Source organism: Amphimedon queenslandica, unplaced genomic scaffold, assembly GCF_000090795.2.
Source record: "Amphimedon queenslandica unplaced genomic scaffold, v1.1 AMPQUscaffold_13296, whole genome shotgun sequence".
Lineage (NCBI taxonomy): Eukaryota > Metazoa > Porifera > Demospongiae > Haplosclerida > Niphatidae > Amphimedon > Amphimedon queenslandica.
This window is the reverse complement of record NW_003546468.1, coordinates 88947-103557: the sequence shown is the minus strand read 5'-3', so window position 1 is coordinate 103557 and position 14611 is coordinate 88947. Positions and strand designations below refer to the sequence as shown.

The 14611-nt window shown below is 33.8% G+C and overlaps 5 protein-coding genes across 9 annotated transcripts in view; 3 read left to right on the top strand and 2 right to left on the bottom strand.

Moving 5' to 3' along the window:
* Window positions 1-65: 65 nt before the first annotated feature.
* On the bottom strand, window positions 66-1423 carry LOC100632375 (mpv17-like protein 2). The gene is made up of 4 exons (XM_011406949.2): window positions 1013-1423; window positions 666-742; window positions 190-318; window positions 66-101 (listed from the first exon to the last, which is right to left on the bottom strand). Exons 1-4 carry the CDS (start codon window positions 1404-1406, stop codon window positions 66-68), a joined length of 636 nt encoding a protein of 211 aa, XP_011405251.1. The 5' UTR covers window positions 1407-1423.
* Window positions 1424-1563: 140 nt separating this feature from the next.
* Window positions 1564-2853, top strand: LOC100632251 (mpv17-like protein 2). The gene is made up of 4 exons (XM_003388059.3): window positions 1564-1893; window positions 2152-2228; window positions 2284-2313; window positions 2635-2853. Exons 1-4 carry the CDS (start codon window positions 1581-1583, stop codon window positions 2740-2742), a joined length of 528 nt encoding a protein of 175 aa, XP_003388107.1. The 5' UTR covers window positions 1564-1580; the 3' UTR covers window positions 2743-2853.
* Window positions 2854-2972: 119 nt separating this feature from the next.
* On the top strand, window positions 2973-7419 carry LOC109583577 (uncharacterized). Its single transcript, XM_019998993.1, has 10 exons — window positions 2973-3029; window positions 3085-4224; window positions 4282-4464; window positions 4509-4586; window positions 5196-5273; window positions 5328-5869; window positions 5913-6062; window positions 6126-6426; window positions 6479-6874; window positions 6928-7419. Exons 1-10 carry the CDS (start codon window positions 2978-2980, stop codon window positions 7272-7274), a joined length of 3267 nt encoding a protein of 1088 aa, XP_019854552.1. The 5' UTR covers window positions 2973-2977; the 3' UTR covers window positions 7275-7419.
* A 70-nt stretch (window positions 7420-7489) lies between these two features.
* On the bottom strand, window positions 7490-8661 carry LOC109583580 (gamma-butyrobetaine dioxygenase-like). Of its 2 annotated transcripts, none has more exons than XM_019999001.1 (7): window positions 8555-8661; window positions 8467-8506; window positions 8324-8428; window positions 8189-8245; window positions 8067-8135; window positions 7873-7977; window positions 7490-7682 (listed from the first exon to the last, which is right to left on the bottom strand). In XM_019999001.1, exons 3-7 carry the CDS (start codon window positions 8345-8347, stop codon window positions 7578-7580), a joined length of 360 nt encoding a protein of 119 aa, XP_019854560.1. In that variant the 5' UTR covers window positions 8348-8428; window positions 8467-8506; window positions 8555-8661; the 3' UTR covers window positions 7490-7577. The 2 variants fall into 2 exon arrangements, with proteins under 2 accessions (XP_019854560.1, XP_019854561.1); XM_019999002.1 differs by having other exon boundaries at window positions 8324-8424.
* Window positions 8662-8790: 129 nt separating this feature from the next.
* Window positions 8791-14611, top strand: part of LOC100633393 (uncharacterized) — a 7836-nt gene continuing 2015 nt past the window's right edge. The window contains exons 1-6 of one of the 4 annotated variants that reach the window (XM_019998994.1): window positions 12565-12650; window positions 12694-13922; window positions 13981-14061; window positions 14115-14180; window positions 14229-14306; window positions 14358-14597. In XM_019998994.1, the coding sequence (XP_019854553.1) occupies window positions 12956-13922; window positions 13981-14061; window positions 14115-14180; window positions 14229-14306; window positions 14358-14597 (1432 nt within the window). In that variant the 5' untranslated portion in view covers window positions 12565-12650; window positions 12694-12955. Of the gene's footprint in view, window positions 9091-12564; window positions 13923-13980; window positions 14062-14114; window positions 14181-14228; window positions 14307-14357; window positions 14598-14611 lie in introns of those variants that run through there. The other 3 variants (XM_019998997.1, XM_019998996.1, XM_019998995.1) reach the window with 3 other exon arrangements.

The window sequence follows — 14611 nt, the reverse complement described above, 5'->3', positions numbered from 1 at the left end:
ACATTTTAAAACAATAATACTACTTATACTTTAATTATTGTAAGTATGATACACTTAAAACAATATTAATGGATTAACATAGAGTCTGTTTTTGACATTTTCTAAAAAAACGATATAAATTAAAAACGATATATATAAATGATTGTATGAAAAATGATTTCAGCTTGACACTGGCTGTGTTAAGCTCACTTTGTGCTTCATGTAAGAGAGATAGACTGTCCATAGGAAGGTAATGGAGGCTACATAGGCTACTCTGAAGTGAGGGGGGATTAGGTAAAAGTTAAGAATTTGAGCTGCTGGCCAAACTTGCCAATCCACCTACATCAACAGGGAATCACTATAATCATACAAAACTGAGCAAAAATGAATGACAGATACCCAGTATCTGAAGATGGACAAGGCCAATAGTTACTACAGTAGTGATATAACTAGGTTTGAGGTCAACAAATGAATCATAATGATAATATTGTCAAATGAATTAGTAGGAAGTGAAAATCATTATTTGCATACAAACAATATTATAATCATTACTAAATCTTCCCTTTTCAAAGAAAGGAGGTTTGATGGAGTACTAACTATAATAGTTTACACAACACAGACTATGTTTACTACTTAAAGACAAAATAGGAACAAAGTCTCTCTCACTGCTCTGATCCTATATGTACCTTGTAAGTAGGCCAGAATTTCACTTGAAGTTCATTGAAGCAATCCTTTCGACTCCGTCCCTCCATAGCTGACATGCCTATAGTAGTTGTAGATTGAAAATATCATTATAAACTTCCTGTCAAGCTATGTAAAGGTATTTCCCAAGTGTGAGGTATTTTTATAATTTCAATGCATGTATATGTATATCTACTATAATTTGCATTCTTGAAGCCAGTAATACACAATAATAAGTCCATTACTATGCATGTACATAAGAAATCATAAAGTACTACTACGTTCATGGCTATAATTGTAGGTGATAATTATCATGATAATTGACTATTGTAAGGTGTAAATGAGAATTTACCTAGATAGAAGAGACTGCAGCATATGGGTGCCATTATTAGCTGATCCAGCAATACTTTCCTGGCAACAGTCCCTGCTGTGATTGCCGGTAACAGTCTATCTAATGCCGTGTACCAGAAATGATCCAATGGGCCGAGACAGCACCCAAGGACACCCATTCTCCCGGTCCTATGCCAATCAGTAGTGTTCCCTTCTATCCTTTGTCTGCAGAAATCTCCCATTGAGTAAAGGAAGCAACAGGTACCCGTATTTATAAGCAGCAGTCTGGCATTACTGATTTTGCCGGAGGAAGAGGAAGAAGAAGTAGAAGAAGCAGATGAAGAGGAAGGTAGAGCAGATAGCTTGTTTCTGAGGTTGCGGAGTCGCTGTAGAGCTCTCATTGGTAGGAGAGCCATTGAGAAAAAGAGAGGAGAGAGAAAGAATTCACTATCATCGCATTTGGGCTTTCCTTTGTGAGTTGGCAGCTTTGTAGCACAGCTGTGTGCAGATAAATATCATTACTATTTCCTGGTTGGGCTTTCATCATTCATTAATTTCTAAAGCTCCACCCTGATTCCATATGACTCAACATGGCCTGGAGGCTAGTCTATGACACTCTCTTCTCTCGCTATCTTCTCTTCACAAACACTGTAGTTAGCTGTGGCCTGGAGGCACTGGGTGATCTATTAGTCCAGAAATATGAGAAGAACTCCGAACAGGAGATAGACTGGGCAAGAACCAAGAGAATGGCTGTAATAGGATTTATATTGGGGCCACCAGAGCACTACTGGTTCAAGTTTTTAGACAAGAGGTATCCTGGAAGAGGAGTAGTGTCTGTGTTCAAGAAAGTGACCCTTGATGAGGTTATCAATGGACCTGCTTGTGTCATAGTGTTCTTTCTAGGTACATGTATGTACGTAGTATGTAGTATGTACACCCTCAATTTTAATTTTTACTGTTAGAAGTTTTATTTAACATTTTGGAATCACATCAAGGACATATTAATGGCCCATTTACTTGAATGCAATTGTACAGATGCTTTTTGTTGTATGTATTATTATTATTAATATATGTTTGGTGCATGATGCAATTTCAAAACACATTAGCACCTCCTACATTAGCTATAATTTTCAGTGAAAGTCGTGATAATAAATTATGTAGGCATGAACAAAATGAGTGGCATGAACTGGACTGACTCGTATAATGACATGAAAAAGAAATTCTGGCCAGTATATAAAGTACATCACAAATTTTATAATACTAAATCTGTTGTTTTGATAATTTTTTTTATAGACCGAGTTAATAGTGTGGCCAGCTGCACAGGTAAGGAATGTGCATATTTTGAATAATTACTATTGTTTTGATATTTTCTACAAAACACCACCAATTTTATTCCATGTACTGATGTACAAAGTTTTAGGAATGTTGAAAGTATGTCATGTCTGCATATAGTTTGAATAGAACAGCCTTAAGCTAGGTTTACATTTGACGCAATGATCAAAATTGCGTGGGTGCAAAAGCACTTTGAAGTTGACACAAAATTGGCCAAATTTTAATTTTGCATTCATCTGCGTTGTGTTTTATGGCGAGTGTAAACAAGGCTCTATTATTGTACTATTATTACTATTATGCTCTATTCCTTAGGTTTTAAACTTCTTCTTTGTGCCTCCGGCTTTAAGAGTGACCTACATCAGTGCAGTGTATCTAGGATGGGTCATGTATTTATCTTACTACCAACACAAGAAATCTTAAAATCAATAATAGTTGTTGAAAAATTTTATTATTATGATTTATGTACATTGCAGATTTACCGTATCAATTATTGCATGTTTATTGCCTTATAAATTTTTTTTGTCATTACTACCAGGGATATACTACAAAGCACTACAATTACTTTTTATAGCAGAAACTACGGAAGGCATCACGTGATGAATGATACGCGAGACTAAGCAAGCAAAGCGTTAATTAACTTAACTATGAGCAGACAATGGGGGGAGATCTCGGGAAAGATGAAGCTAGACTTATTATAATATCTAAAGGTAAAAATGATGTTCAATTATAATTTGAAATTAGAAAACCTTTTAAAAATTATAGATAAATATAAGTCTAAAAGAAAAATTAGAAAATATATACTTTCGGTATGCTTCATCATAATCGGCCTTATATTGATTCTGGTGACGCTTCCTGTTGTTTTCAGTCTGGTTTTTTTGTTGACGCCTAATGAAGATTCTGATTTGTATTTACTTAAAATTGGCGATATATTAGGTAACAGTTCTTCACTTATAATAGTTGACTCATCATACACAAGGTCATCGTCAGTAACATTTTCTTCAAATGAACCGTTGCAAGGCCAGCCTTACACTGTCATCCTCTTATCAGAAAATATACCATCAACCATCGTGGATTATCTTCCTTTAGAACAATTGCCTTTGCTTTTAGAGGCTGAATCAGAGTATAGAGAGGCTTTTAATTATCTTGGAAGTGATGAGCCCATTTATTTGCTCTCTGGGTCTTCAATCACGTACAACTTAACGATCAGTTCAAACACTAGTACATATCCAGTTTGCCTCTATCTTTTTACGAATGAAGCACATTATAGCACTTTTTTGGTGTCAGTAGGTATCAGCAAAGTATACCAATATAGCAACTCACATTGTTTTACTTTTATGTCAACAAATACAACTGTGAGAAAAAGGCTTACAACAGTACCTTTTTCTTTTAATATCACAAGTGCTGGGCAGTACTACGTTGGTATACAATTACAGAGTGGTGTTACTGTACAAGCCAATGCTTCTGTTGTACGAGTATATTATAATACTACTGGACTTCAGCAGCAAACTACTTGTAATGGTATAACTTCCTGTTTAATTGATATATGCAATACTGTTGTATGTAGTTATGAGGCAATCACTTACTTTCTTATCAAACCATCCAATAGAACATCTATGAACTATTTCTTTACAAGTCCAAAATTTACTTCAGATGAATATGTTGCCATTGTAGTCACTTATGCCACAACCATGGTGATCATAGTAATATCCATTGCAATTTTAACTTGTTTTATTGCCGCCTACAAGAAACAGAAAAGTACAAATAGCTTTTCTTGTCTAAGTGCACAGAACACGGACACTTATTCAATGATGAGTGGACAGGAGCAAAGTCAAAATTTCCTTTTGCATGAAACAGCCATAACTTATGATAATACTGATTTGAATTTTTTCTCTACTGATGCAGGTAATTAAACTATAATATCTTCATATTATGTCTATATATATATTGTGGTTTATACAGGTACTAGAGATCTACCTGCATTTCCCCTAGTTTCAGTACCAGACTCACACCGGGGTTGGCCTCTCATCCGGCGTGAGTTCATAGATGGGTCTAGGAATGAGGCTAGGTTTCCTTGGACATCCACTAGTAGTAATGATGCTTGTGCAATTGAGGCCAGTCAGTTCCTGCAAGAAGTAGAAACAGGTAAAATAAAAAAAAACTTTATCAACTCATTACTTAAAAAACAGTACAAGCTTCAATGCTACAGTCATGTGAAAATAACATTGCATCATCACAACCTCAATTTGATTTGGAATCAATGTACTGTAAGCATAGGGGTAGGAACAGGGGGGGCAGGAGGGGCTTAAGCCCCCCCAACTTTCATTGAAGGGGGGCTTAGCCCCTCCAACTTTAAGTGATGTACATGCATTACTATTATCAACACTATAGACTTTAGTTTAGATCATCCTTATATGTGTGCATATTGTGTGATGATTCGTTTTGTAAAACAATTTATACATTAGTTTAACTTCTAAGAACACACTTTTATTAGTTTTTTCAAAAATACACAAGCTTCAACTTCTTTATTTAACAACTTTGTCAACATCAGCTTCAGCTGAGCATACATTTTCGACGTTAAGGACGGAGATTAAAAACTACTTGCACTCAACAATGTCTTAATCATGTAGTTATTTTGCATACACACAAAGAATATACAGATGATTTACACATTGAGGACATTGCAAAGGAATTTGTTACATTTAATGAGCATAGACGCCAATATTTTGGACAGTATTAATTTCAGTACATGCTATGTATTAATGATCAATTGTAAAAATAATACCTTAGCCCCCCCAACTTTTAGTTTGTTCCTACCCCTATGACTGTAAGTATAGACATAGCTCTATAATACTGACTTAAAACTCCATATTCAGGCGAACATTCATTGACAAACCAAACCAGTGATCAAGCATGTAACGCAACCAATGAAAAGCTATTTCTAAAAATAAAAGGTATAATTAGTAGCTATAGTCTACAAATTTTGTTTCTAATTTTTATGCATTTAGATGCATTTGGTGAGGTTCATGAGCTATCATTAGACAGTAGTGGTTTAGTGTATCATTGTAGTCAGTATGGAGTGACTCTCATTATTCCAGAGGGAGCAGTACAAGAGTCAGCTACTGTATGGTTTGGAGCATGTCTCTTCAGTGATAAGTTTAAGTTTGGTGATTATGTACCAGTCACTCCTATTGTATGGGTACACATTGACCAAAAGCTGGATAAAAGTGCAGAACTTTACATTCCACATGATGTTGCTATTTCCAGTGATACCAATCTACAACAGTTCACTGTATTAACAGCTCATGATGATGATTGCTCTGATGTTATAAGTTTCCAAGAAAATTGTGGATCACAGGCTGAATCTACTTCTGGGTTACAAATTTTTAAAATTTTGTCGCCTCATTTTTGCTCTAATTGCATTGCTGCCCAGAAAGGGGAATACAAATTTATACCCAGAAGGTATTTAATAGCACGTGCTGATAAGAAAAATGGAAGGGAATTATCAGTACAATTTATTTTTTTATGCCAACAAGAAGGTTGCACAGAGGTAATTTAAGTGCAAGAATAAATAATAACTTTATACTTCATAGGTTGTTGAAGACCAGTGTGCTAAGGAAGGATTTAATATACTGTCATATGAACCAGTCACATTTACTGGTGATGGTCAAGTGTCATTGTCTTTTGAGCCACATAGTGTCCCTGGTTGGAAAAGAAAAGAAGTTGGATTTTCTAAAGACCACGTATGCTTAAATAAATGTGCTATTAAATTTTATATTAAATATAATTTATTTAATTTTCACTAGATTTCTAGTGAAGATATTGATTATTATCAAATGATGGGATGTGAAAATGCTGCAGAAGTCACTGAAGACGAGCTGAAACGGCTTAAGTTGTTAGAAAAGAAGCTCTCCTATCCTCCTCGTTTCAGAATACAGTTTATATCAGATGCAGTAGTGGAAAAAAGTCAAAAAGTAATAGTTCACTTCAATCAAGTTCATCCTCCTGTGAAAAGCACAATTCTGTTAGAAGGTTCCATACAATTACTTCTTTCTCCAGCTTCATCTACAAGCAGTACTGGATCCACCATGGATGTAATGACGTATGGTAGGTACACAATTTTATTTTTAAAATTAGCTTCACTGTCTTTTATTTTTAGCTAATGATTCATTACTGGGTGACTGTCTTCGCATTATTGCAAGTGAAGGAAATCTAAAAGAAAAATGGTTTGATTTTGGATACATACTGGGTTTTGCTATTGGTCAGCTTCACAATATTGAACTAACAAGCATTGATCCCATCCAACATACTAGAAAAGTTTTAATACAGTGGAGGGATCAGAATAGATCAGAATCATGGGAGCCTTTAGCAGCAGCTCTTGCTAAGATTGGGTTTAAAGATTTAGCACACAGAGTCAAGGATCATTTTGAGTCTCCTCCTGTACCTGAACCAGAACCAGAAGATATTGAAGATCACTACAAGGGAGTTTATTGTAATCTCTGTAAAGACTACCATCTTAAACCTGAAGACATTCAACAAGAAATACAGGCACCAAGTAAGTTGTGTTCCATATTTCAGACAGTTTTGTCATTCAATCCACTTTTACAGAGGTCAACTCTCCTCCTGATATTGTTGATCTTACTAACCTAGTAGCAGCAAAAATTCAAGACAAGTTCTATCAATTTGGAACAGCACTTCATTTGGATGATAGTTTCTTGAGGAGTCTTTATGATACTTATCATGATCCCATGGATAGATTCATTGCTGTTTTTAATAGATGGAAGGACAATGATCCTGACACATACACATGGAGTACTGTCATTAAGGTACTTCAGTCTGATGCTATTGGAGCTCATGCAGTGGCTCAAGATGTCATGAAGCATCTTACCACTAATGCAGATAGTCTGGCTACGCAAGACTATAATGCAGAGGCAGCAGAACATGCTTCCAACTAATTGTTTTTGTATGGTTTTTGTAGGTGTGTGATGTGTGCTATTTTTATATTTTACAAAGTATATACATTATTCCATTTTGCCACTTATACAAGATTTTTTAGAACTTTTGTTTTTACTATTGATTTCATGATTTATATTTTTATTACAGAATTGATTTTATTTACTTTTGATGATTGTAAACTGAGCTTCATGAGTTAGGCCTTGATGTTTTAATAACTCTTATCTTCTGTTGTATTGTAAAAGAAGATTCTGATTAGCACCAATAAAAATAATTAATTTGATTATTATAAAAAGTACAAAATTTCACAGAGTAGACATGAAAATGTTCTTTGGGCTCTCGTTAAAACCTAAAGCCTTTCCAAGTACAAGGAACTGACTTCTGAGGTAATCAATGTTCACATAGGTAGTCTACATAATGAAAAGAGAACAGTATATTCAGTTGTGTCTACTGATAAAATAAATATTATTTAAATTTTAAACATGTGTCATTGGTACACAAGTATACAATCACAGAATAAAATTTGGCTACGGTACACAGATAATGCTTTTATATACCACTACATTTGTACATGTGCTCTATGTGTGCATTATACTGTACATGAAAATTTCTGAATCCACCGTTCAGTTGAAATGAGTTTCTGGAGTGTAGGAAACGACGATTATTAAATGCAATGATTTGTCCAGGTAACAGACAGTGCTCCAACTACAGAAATATAATCATTATTAATAATAGAACTTAACTAAGCAATTAAGATCAAAAATTGATTGTAACAGTAATATTAAGACACTTACATGATACTTTGAGCTCTCAATTTTCCTTGACATGTATAAGAAAGCTTTATAATAGCTATCCAGTAGATCCTGCAAGGAATGAGACATAATAATACAATAGAAATGAAACTTATAATAAATACCAGATCATCCAGCATTACAGGTTCTTGGTGATGAGTGTTCCAATTAACAGCAGCAACCTGTCAGTATTAGAATAAAATAATAATATTTGTATGTGTATTGAATGCTTATAGTAAGTATTAATAATCCTCTTATACCTCTTGATATCTGTCTATCTCCATAAATCATATCTCCATAAATTGCAGTAAAAATTGGAATGATTTTCAAGTTGAGCCATTTTTGGAAAAAACATGGGATACTGACTACAGGGTACAGTTAATAATAATACATTAATACTTACATTAATGTATTAAGCTATAGAGCTAAGCCTCTAAGTTTTCCTACGAGACAAAAAAGAACAATAAAGTATAAATATGCTACTAACTTACTTCTACATATGTGGCAAGGTATGAGGACATCACAATCATAAAATTCAGTCAATGCTGCCATGTTTGTATGTTTGTAAACTCGGATACTTTGTCAACTGAACCTACACAGCCAAGAATTTTAATTTGAATCATGACTGATATCAATCATGATCAGCCTGATACATTCCTGTATCATGGATTTTGGGCAGCCTGCAAAGCAATGAGTCTAGTTATGATACAATCATGATAATCATCCATGATGCAACCATGCTGGAGTACGGTCTTGGTTCAGCCAGAGCAACAGACATGATTCAACATTGATGCCAATCTGCGACATCAGACTTGAATTATTGATTTTGGGTAGTGGCCTGTATCAGTATGATAATAATTAACTATTTAATATTAATTAACTACTATTAACTAGTAACTATTCTCGCTTTGACAGGACAAAATTTTGAGCTAGATAAGAGAGAGAAGCCATCTCAAGCATCTCTAAAGCCATTCCATCAGCTCTGTAAGGCCTGGAAGCTTAAGCAAACTCTACAAGATTATTTTTGGTGAGCTACAATTTTTTTGTTGAAGAATTTAGATAATACTGTAGTTTGCGAGGTAGTTTGATCTAAGACTCTTCTAGATAAGTCCTCTCATAGATAGAATTAAAATTGTGAGATAAGCTTGATTAGAAGTCTAGCTTTGGTTCTTAGTTTCCTCAAAATGACAGCACTATTTATTATCTCTTATTGGTTGATGATTGGTTATTTGGTTTTGTTAGTAGGTGATAGGTGGTGAATAGTGCTGGGCGATATATCAAAATTTATGATATTTAATTGATATAATGCGGTATCGATATTTGTCAATATTGAAGAAACAGTATACATCCAGACAGTACACTTCTCTAAACACCGGAAGTGTAGAAAATTGTATGGTTTAATCATGTCAGAATTGATAGCCACAATGTTTTACTTACCGTATTTCCTTGATTATCACCCACCCTCGAATAGTCCCTGCACCTGTCAACTTTTGAGTGAAATAATAGCCGCCCTCTAATTGTACCTGCATAATTAATAACAACATCAATTATTATTATTATTGTTATTATTAAACTTTACAGCATGGAATTAAAAAAGTGTAAATCAGAGGGTAATGAATTGTGAGCTGAAGGAAACCCAGTAAATACACTGGGCCCTAATATTACTAATAGTTTAAATAAATTTTGGGTGTGGCCTATGCGTTGAGCTAGCTAGCTAGCTTGAGCAAATAGTTGATCCCTTGGTTGATCTAGTTGTCAAAAGCATTGTAAACAACCAAGAATATGAACACTTGAAAAGAGCCTCATTTACTACCAAAGTACTACCGCTATTGCTAGGCATTCTCTCGTGAGTTTAAAAGCTTCCATTGCCTTCCAGTAGCTAGCTCTGCTCTCTAAACATCTCGAGGTAGTAAAAAAGACTTTTCCTAACAGAAGAGAGAGGCCTCACAGATTAACTGATAAAATTATTAGCCTCAGATGAAATTATTAGTACCTGCCCTCTAATAATAACCTAAATTGTATCTTTTCTGAAATTAATTGTAACCATGGGGTCTATTCAAGGAAATACGGTATTTCTCTTACATAGATAATTGAATAGTGCTGTAACTAGTACCATTAAGAGAGGAGAAGTTGCTTGTCATAAAGATAAACATTTGGTTTTCATGTGCAAAGTTTAAGCAAAAATATGTTGCCGTGAATATTTTTGTTTAATAAAAATTGTTTGACTTTGATTTTTGTACAAATCGTTCACAGAATATCTAGAACCTCTAAAGTCTTTCCACAGACTTAGGAAGGTGTAGTCTACATGTCCTGCTAGTTTCAGTCTTAATGGAGCCGATATAGCTATCAAAAAAGTGCTGTAAACTTGGTCATAATTAGGCGACCTAAAATCCTTAATTTGAAAGGTCTGTTCTCCTTATTTTTTCATACACAGATAGAACAAACTCTCCTCTTTGCTTCTACAAAGAATGAGTTTTATTTGTGCTTCTGTTTAGGAGATACACCTCTACTTGCACAGCCACAATTTTCACTTTTTAGCCACAAAGCAACTTTGATTTTTGTACAAATCATTCACAGGGATTTTACTCAGGTAAATTTTTATTCACGTAAATTTTCCCTCAAAGTTGATGTGTGCTTCCAGATTAAGAGCCGCGTTTCAAATTTTGAATGATTTCAATTAGATTCATAACCAAATTGACAACAAATTTAATTATATCAGTGATGTAACAGGAAGTGAAGCCATAAAGGATCCTTACACAAAAATGTAAAAATGTACACAAAAATGTAAAAAAAAGTGTAGACTAAAAATTAAAGAAAAACATAGATAACATGACCATGCCCACATAATCGTTACATAGCGTTAATTAACTAAAGCAGTAATATCTCAAAAATTACTAAACTATACTTTTTTTGGAAGTAAATGAAGTACCTGAAGTATATCAAGCCAAAGAAGATTATAATTCTTTATAGTGATAATAATTGTTTTCAGAAATAGCTTTCTTTAGCCGTTTTAGTAATATGAAAGTTAATGAGTGTGGCTTAATAACTTATTGATAATAGATATCGATATCTTAATTGTTGGTTGATTATCATATCATATTGTATTGTTTCAAAATTTTCAATATTGCCCAGCACTAGCAGTGACTGACAGGTGATATTTGTTCTGTTCAGACCCCAACCATGAGGATTGGATCTGAATATGCATGCAGGTATGTAATGGATCACCATAGTACAATTACTAATGTGCCAGACATATCTTATAGAGGCAGAATTACTCAGCAGGAGGTGTTAATGCTAAAGAGACTAATGAAACACTGACCAATGAGAGAAGGGGAGATGAGTACTAAGTATGGGATGTATGATATATATATATATATATATATATATATATATATATATAGTGTGATTGCTATAGTTGAGAGTTGTTGTTCCTTCTTGAGTAAAAATATCTTTTTAAAAACTAAAGACCACTCAGTATTAACTTCTGTCGGTTATCCTTTACAAGGTAATACCGTATACCGGTTTATTTTTGTGGTAAAATATTTTCGCAAATTTTGCAGTTTGTGATCATTCACAAAGATTTTTCACTGCAAAATTCTGCTCTCCATTGCCATGTGGTGCAGTCTGCAAGCAATTCACGAAAATTAATTCCGCAAAATTTTAGAAATGCAAGATTTGCAAAAATTTACCACCGTGAAAATAAACGAGTATACAATAGTCTCACAAAAAAGAGAAAAAAATGTTCTTTTCTCTCATTAGAGTAAGAGCAGTATCATTTTAATTTTATCATTGAATTAATCAATTAATTAATCAAGTCAATTTGATAGCTCATGCTCGCCCCCTCAATATTTACATTCACCTAGTTATTATTATTATTATTATTATTATTATTATTATTATTATTACTACTACTACCACTAAAGAGCTTTACAGTATACAACAAACAGGGCAAAACAAGTTAAAAATAAGTTAAAAGAAATAAAGAAGGAAAATTAGATAATATAATAATTATATGTAGTTATTATTATTATCATCATCATCATTATTATTATTATTATTATTATTATTAATTTATGATTAATTAGACTACAATTTAGGGTATCTAGCTTTAACCTAGCAACGGATTACTTTGCTAAGAAAATAAAAGTAATACTATAGACTAGTCAAGCAGAAATGGAACAAGCGTAACAGTGTAAAAAATATTCCTATAATTGATTTCACCACCCTGCAAGTACAACTTGGTCATTATTAAGACTTATAGAGGTTCTTTCTACCTTCTAATGCTTCTAAAAAAGTCTTTAGACAGTATCTCTATGTTCTCTTGCTGTTAGAAAGCTCTTAACTTTGTCCCATGTGTAAGCCGCCATTTTGTTTGCCGTGACCACACCCACTACATAAAGGAGTGTGGGCGGGTGGTTGCTAAGGCTTGTTATTTCTCCAATACAACATGTATAGAAGAAATGTAAGTGTGGACATACAAATATATATATATATATATACAAACATCGCACGTGGTTGAAATCAATTATAGGAACGACCTGGGGGCTACGCCCCCAGGTCGTTAAAAAAGGAAACTACTGCCTAAAGGTAAGGACTCTACTTGAAGTGTTATATAAATTTCATCTTCCAGATATGTCTAACACTGTGAGATCATGGTCTGTGTTCTGTAAAGTCTTTTGTGTTTTATACCTTATCTCTTCCATTTGTGCTGCTGTGCTTTTTGTTTTTTTTGCCACCATTGCTGCTATTAATGAAGATTCTAATAAGTATCCTCTTGAAGTTGGTGATATATTAGGCAACAGCTCTGCTCTTATAGATCTAGAAGTTGACTCGTCAGACTACCCAATATCATCTGTAACATCATTTCTTTGAATGCAGAACAAAGACCTTTCATGTACATTGTCATCCCCTTAGCATCAGTGAATATACCGACTATCACAGATTATCTTCCTTTAGAGCAAATTCCCTTAAGTTTGTCAGAGGCTGAATCAGAGTATAGAGGAGCTCTTAACTATCTTGGAAGTGATGAGCCTATTTATTTGCTCTCTGGCTCTTCAATCATGTACAACTTAATGATAATAACTTCAATAGACACTACATATTCAGCTTGTCTCTACCTTTATGCAAGTGCAACACAATACAACAGTTTTCTGATGTCAAATAGCAGCAATGTATACAACGACTCACATTGTTTTGTGTCAGCAAACACAATGGAACCTGCAACAGCATCTTTTTCTTTTAACATCACAAGTCCTGGGCAGTACTATGTTGGTATACAATTACAGAGTGGTGTTACTGTACAAGCCAATGCTTCTGTTTTACGGATATATTATAATACTACTGGACTTCAGCAGCAAACCACTTGTAATAATATAACTTCTTGTCGAATTGATGTATGCAATACCTTTATATGCAGTCATGAGGCAATTACTTATTTTCTTATCAAACCATCCAATAGAACATCTATAAATTATTTCTTTACAATTTCAAAGTTTACTCCAGATATTTTCATTGCTTTTGTTTTGAGTGAAACCACGTACATCATTCTGACAATCATAGCAGGCTGTTTCACTTATCGTCTTTATTGTAAGAAGACTAGACGTAGATCTACACGTATATCTACTCTTAGTAGTATTAAGACTAAGAGTATCCTTCATAAAAAGCAGCAAGGCAGAAGAGAAATTTGTAGCATAAATTATCAAAATGAGACCAATTTACCAAATCTAAACAATCTTAGACAGAAGCCAAACTCTGAATCAGATGATGATGGTGAAAAATCTTTTGTACATGAAGATTTTGTATCAAAATCTACATGTAGGAATTTGTGTTTTACCTCTACTGATAATCAATTGCATTTAGGTATATACATTTAATTTAACTATAATATTATAATATCTTTATTATTATTATTATACAGATAATAGGTTTGCTCTGTCCACACAATCTATAAGTAGTAATGATGATATAAACGAGACACTTCTGCCAAAAGTAGAGACAGGTAAATGACGAAATTCAATTAGAATTATAATTTTAAAAACTTAATATTACAAGCTTTATTGCTATCATGTGAAAGTGACAGATCATCACAGTCTCAATTTGATATGGAATCAATGTGCTGTAAGTAGACATTACTATGATCTACAAACTTTATATTAAAAGATGCAGGGAAAGACTCATTGACAAACAGAACCAATGATCAAACATGTAACACAGCCAATGAAAAGCTATTTCTAAAAATAAAAGGTATAGCTATTCTATAAAATGATTATGCGAATTTTATTTCTATTTGTTTAGGTGCATTTGGTGAGCTACAGAAGCTATCATTAGACATTAGTGGTTTAGTGTATCACTGTAGTCAGTATGGAGTGACTCTCATTATTCCAGAGGGAGCAGTACAAGAGTCAGCTACTGTATGGTTTGGAGCATGTCTCTTCAGTGATAAGTTTAAGTTTGGTGATTATGTACCAGTCACTCCTATTGTGTGGGTACACATTGACAGAAAGCTGGATAAATGTGCAGAACTGTACATTCCACATGATGTTGCTATT

Excerpts from the sequence above, each read along its gene's own strand:
- LOC100632251 (XM_003388059.3), top strand. The coding sequence starts at position 1,581 with ATGGCCTGGAGGCTAGTCTATGACACTCTCTTCTCTCGCTATCTTCTC. Across the intron at positions 1,894-2,151 it reads TGTCATAGTGTTCTTTCTAG|GCATGAACAAAATGAGTGGC; the intron begins GTACATGTATGT and ends TAAATTATGTAG. Across the intron at positions 2,229-2,283 it reads AATTCTGGCCAGTATATAAA|ACCGAGTTAATAGTGTGGCC; the intron begins GTACATCACAAA and ends TTTTTTTTATAG.
- LOC109583580 (XM_019999001.1), bottom strand. The coding sequence starts at position 8,347 with ATGGAGATAGACAGATATCAAGAG. Across the intron at positions 8,246-8,323 it reads AGATAGACAGATATCAAGAG|GTTGCTGCTGTTAATTGGAA; the intron begins GTATAAGAGGAT and ends TAATACTGACAG. Across the intron at positions 8,136-8,188 it reads CTGTAATGCTGGATGATCTG|GATCTACTGGATAGCTATTA; the intron begins GTATTTATTATA and ends CATTCCTTGCAG.
- LOC100632375 (XM_011406949.2), bottom strand. The coding sequence starts at position 1,406 with ATGGCTCTCCTACCAATGAGAGCTCTACAGCGACTCCGCAACCTCAGA. Across the intron at positions 743-1,012 it reads CTGCAGTCTCTTCTATCTAG|GCATGTCAGCTATGGAGGGA; the intron begins GTAAATTCTCAT and ends CAACTACTATAG. Across the intron at positions 319-665 it reads AATTCTGGCCTACTTACAAG|GTGGATTGGCAAGTTTGGCC; the intron begins GTACATATAGGA and ends CTGTTGATGTAG.
- LOC109583577 (XM_019998993.1), top strand. The coding sequence starts at position 2,978 with ATGGGGGGAGATCTCGGGAAAGATGAAGCTAGACTTATTATAATATCT. Across the intron at positions 5,274-5,327 it reads GCTATTTCTAAAAATAAAAG|ATGCATTTGGTGAGGTTCAT; the intron begins GTATAATTAGTA and ends TTATGCATTTAG. Across the intron at positions 6,875-6,927 it reads ACAAGAAATACAGGCACCAA|AGGTCAACTCTCCTCCTGAT; the intron begins GTAAGTTGTGTT and ends CCACTTTTACAG.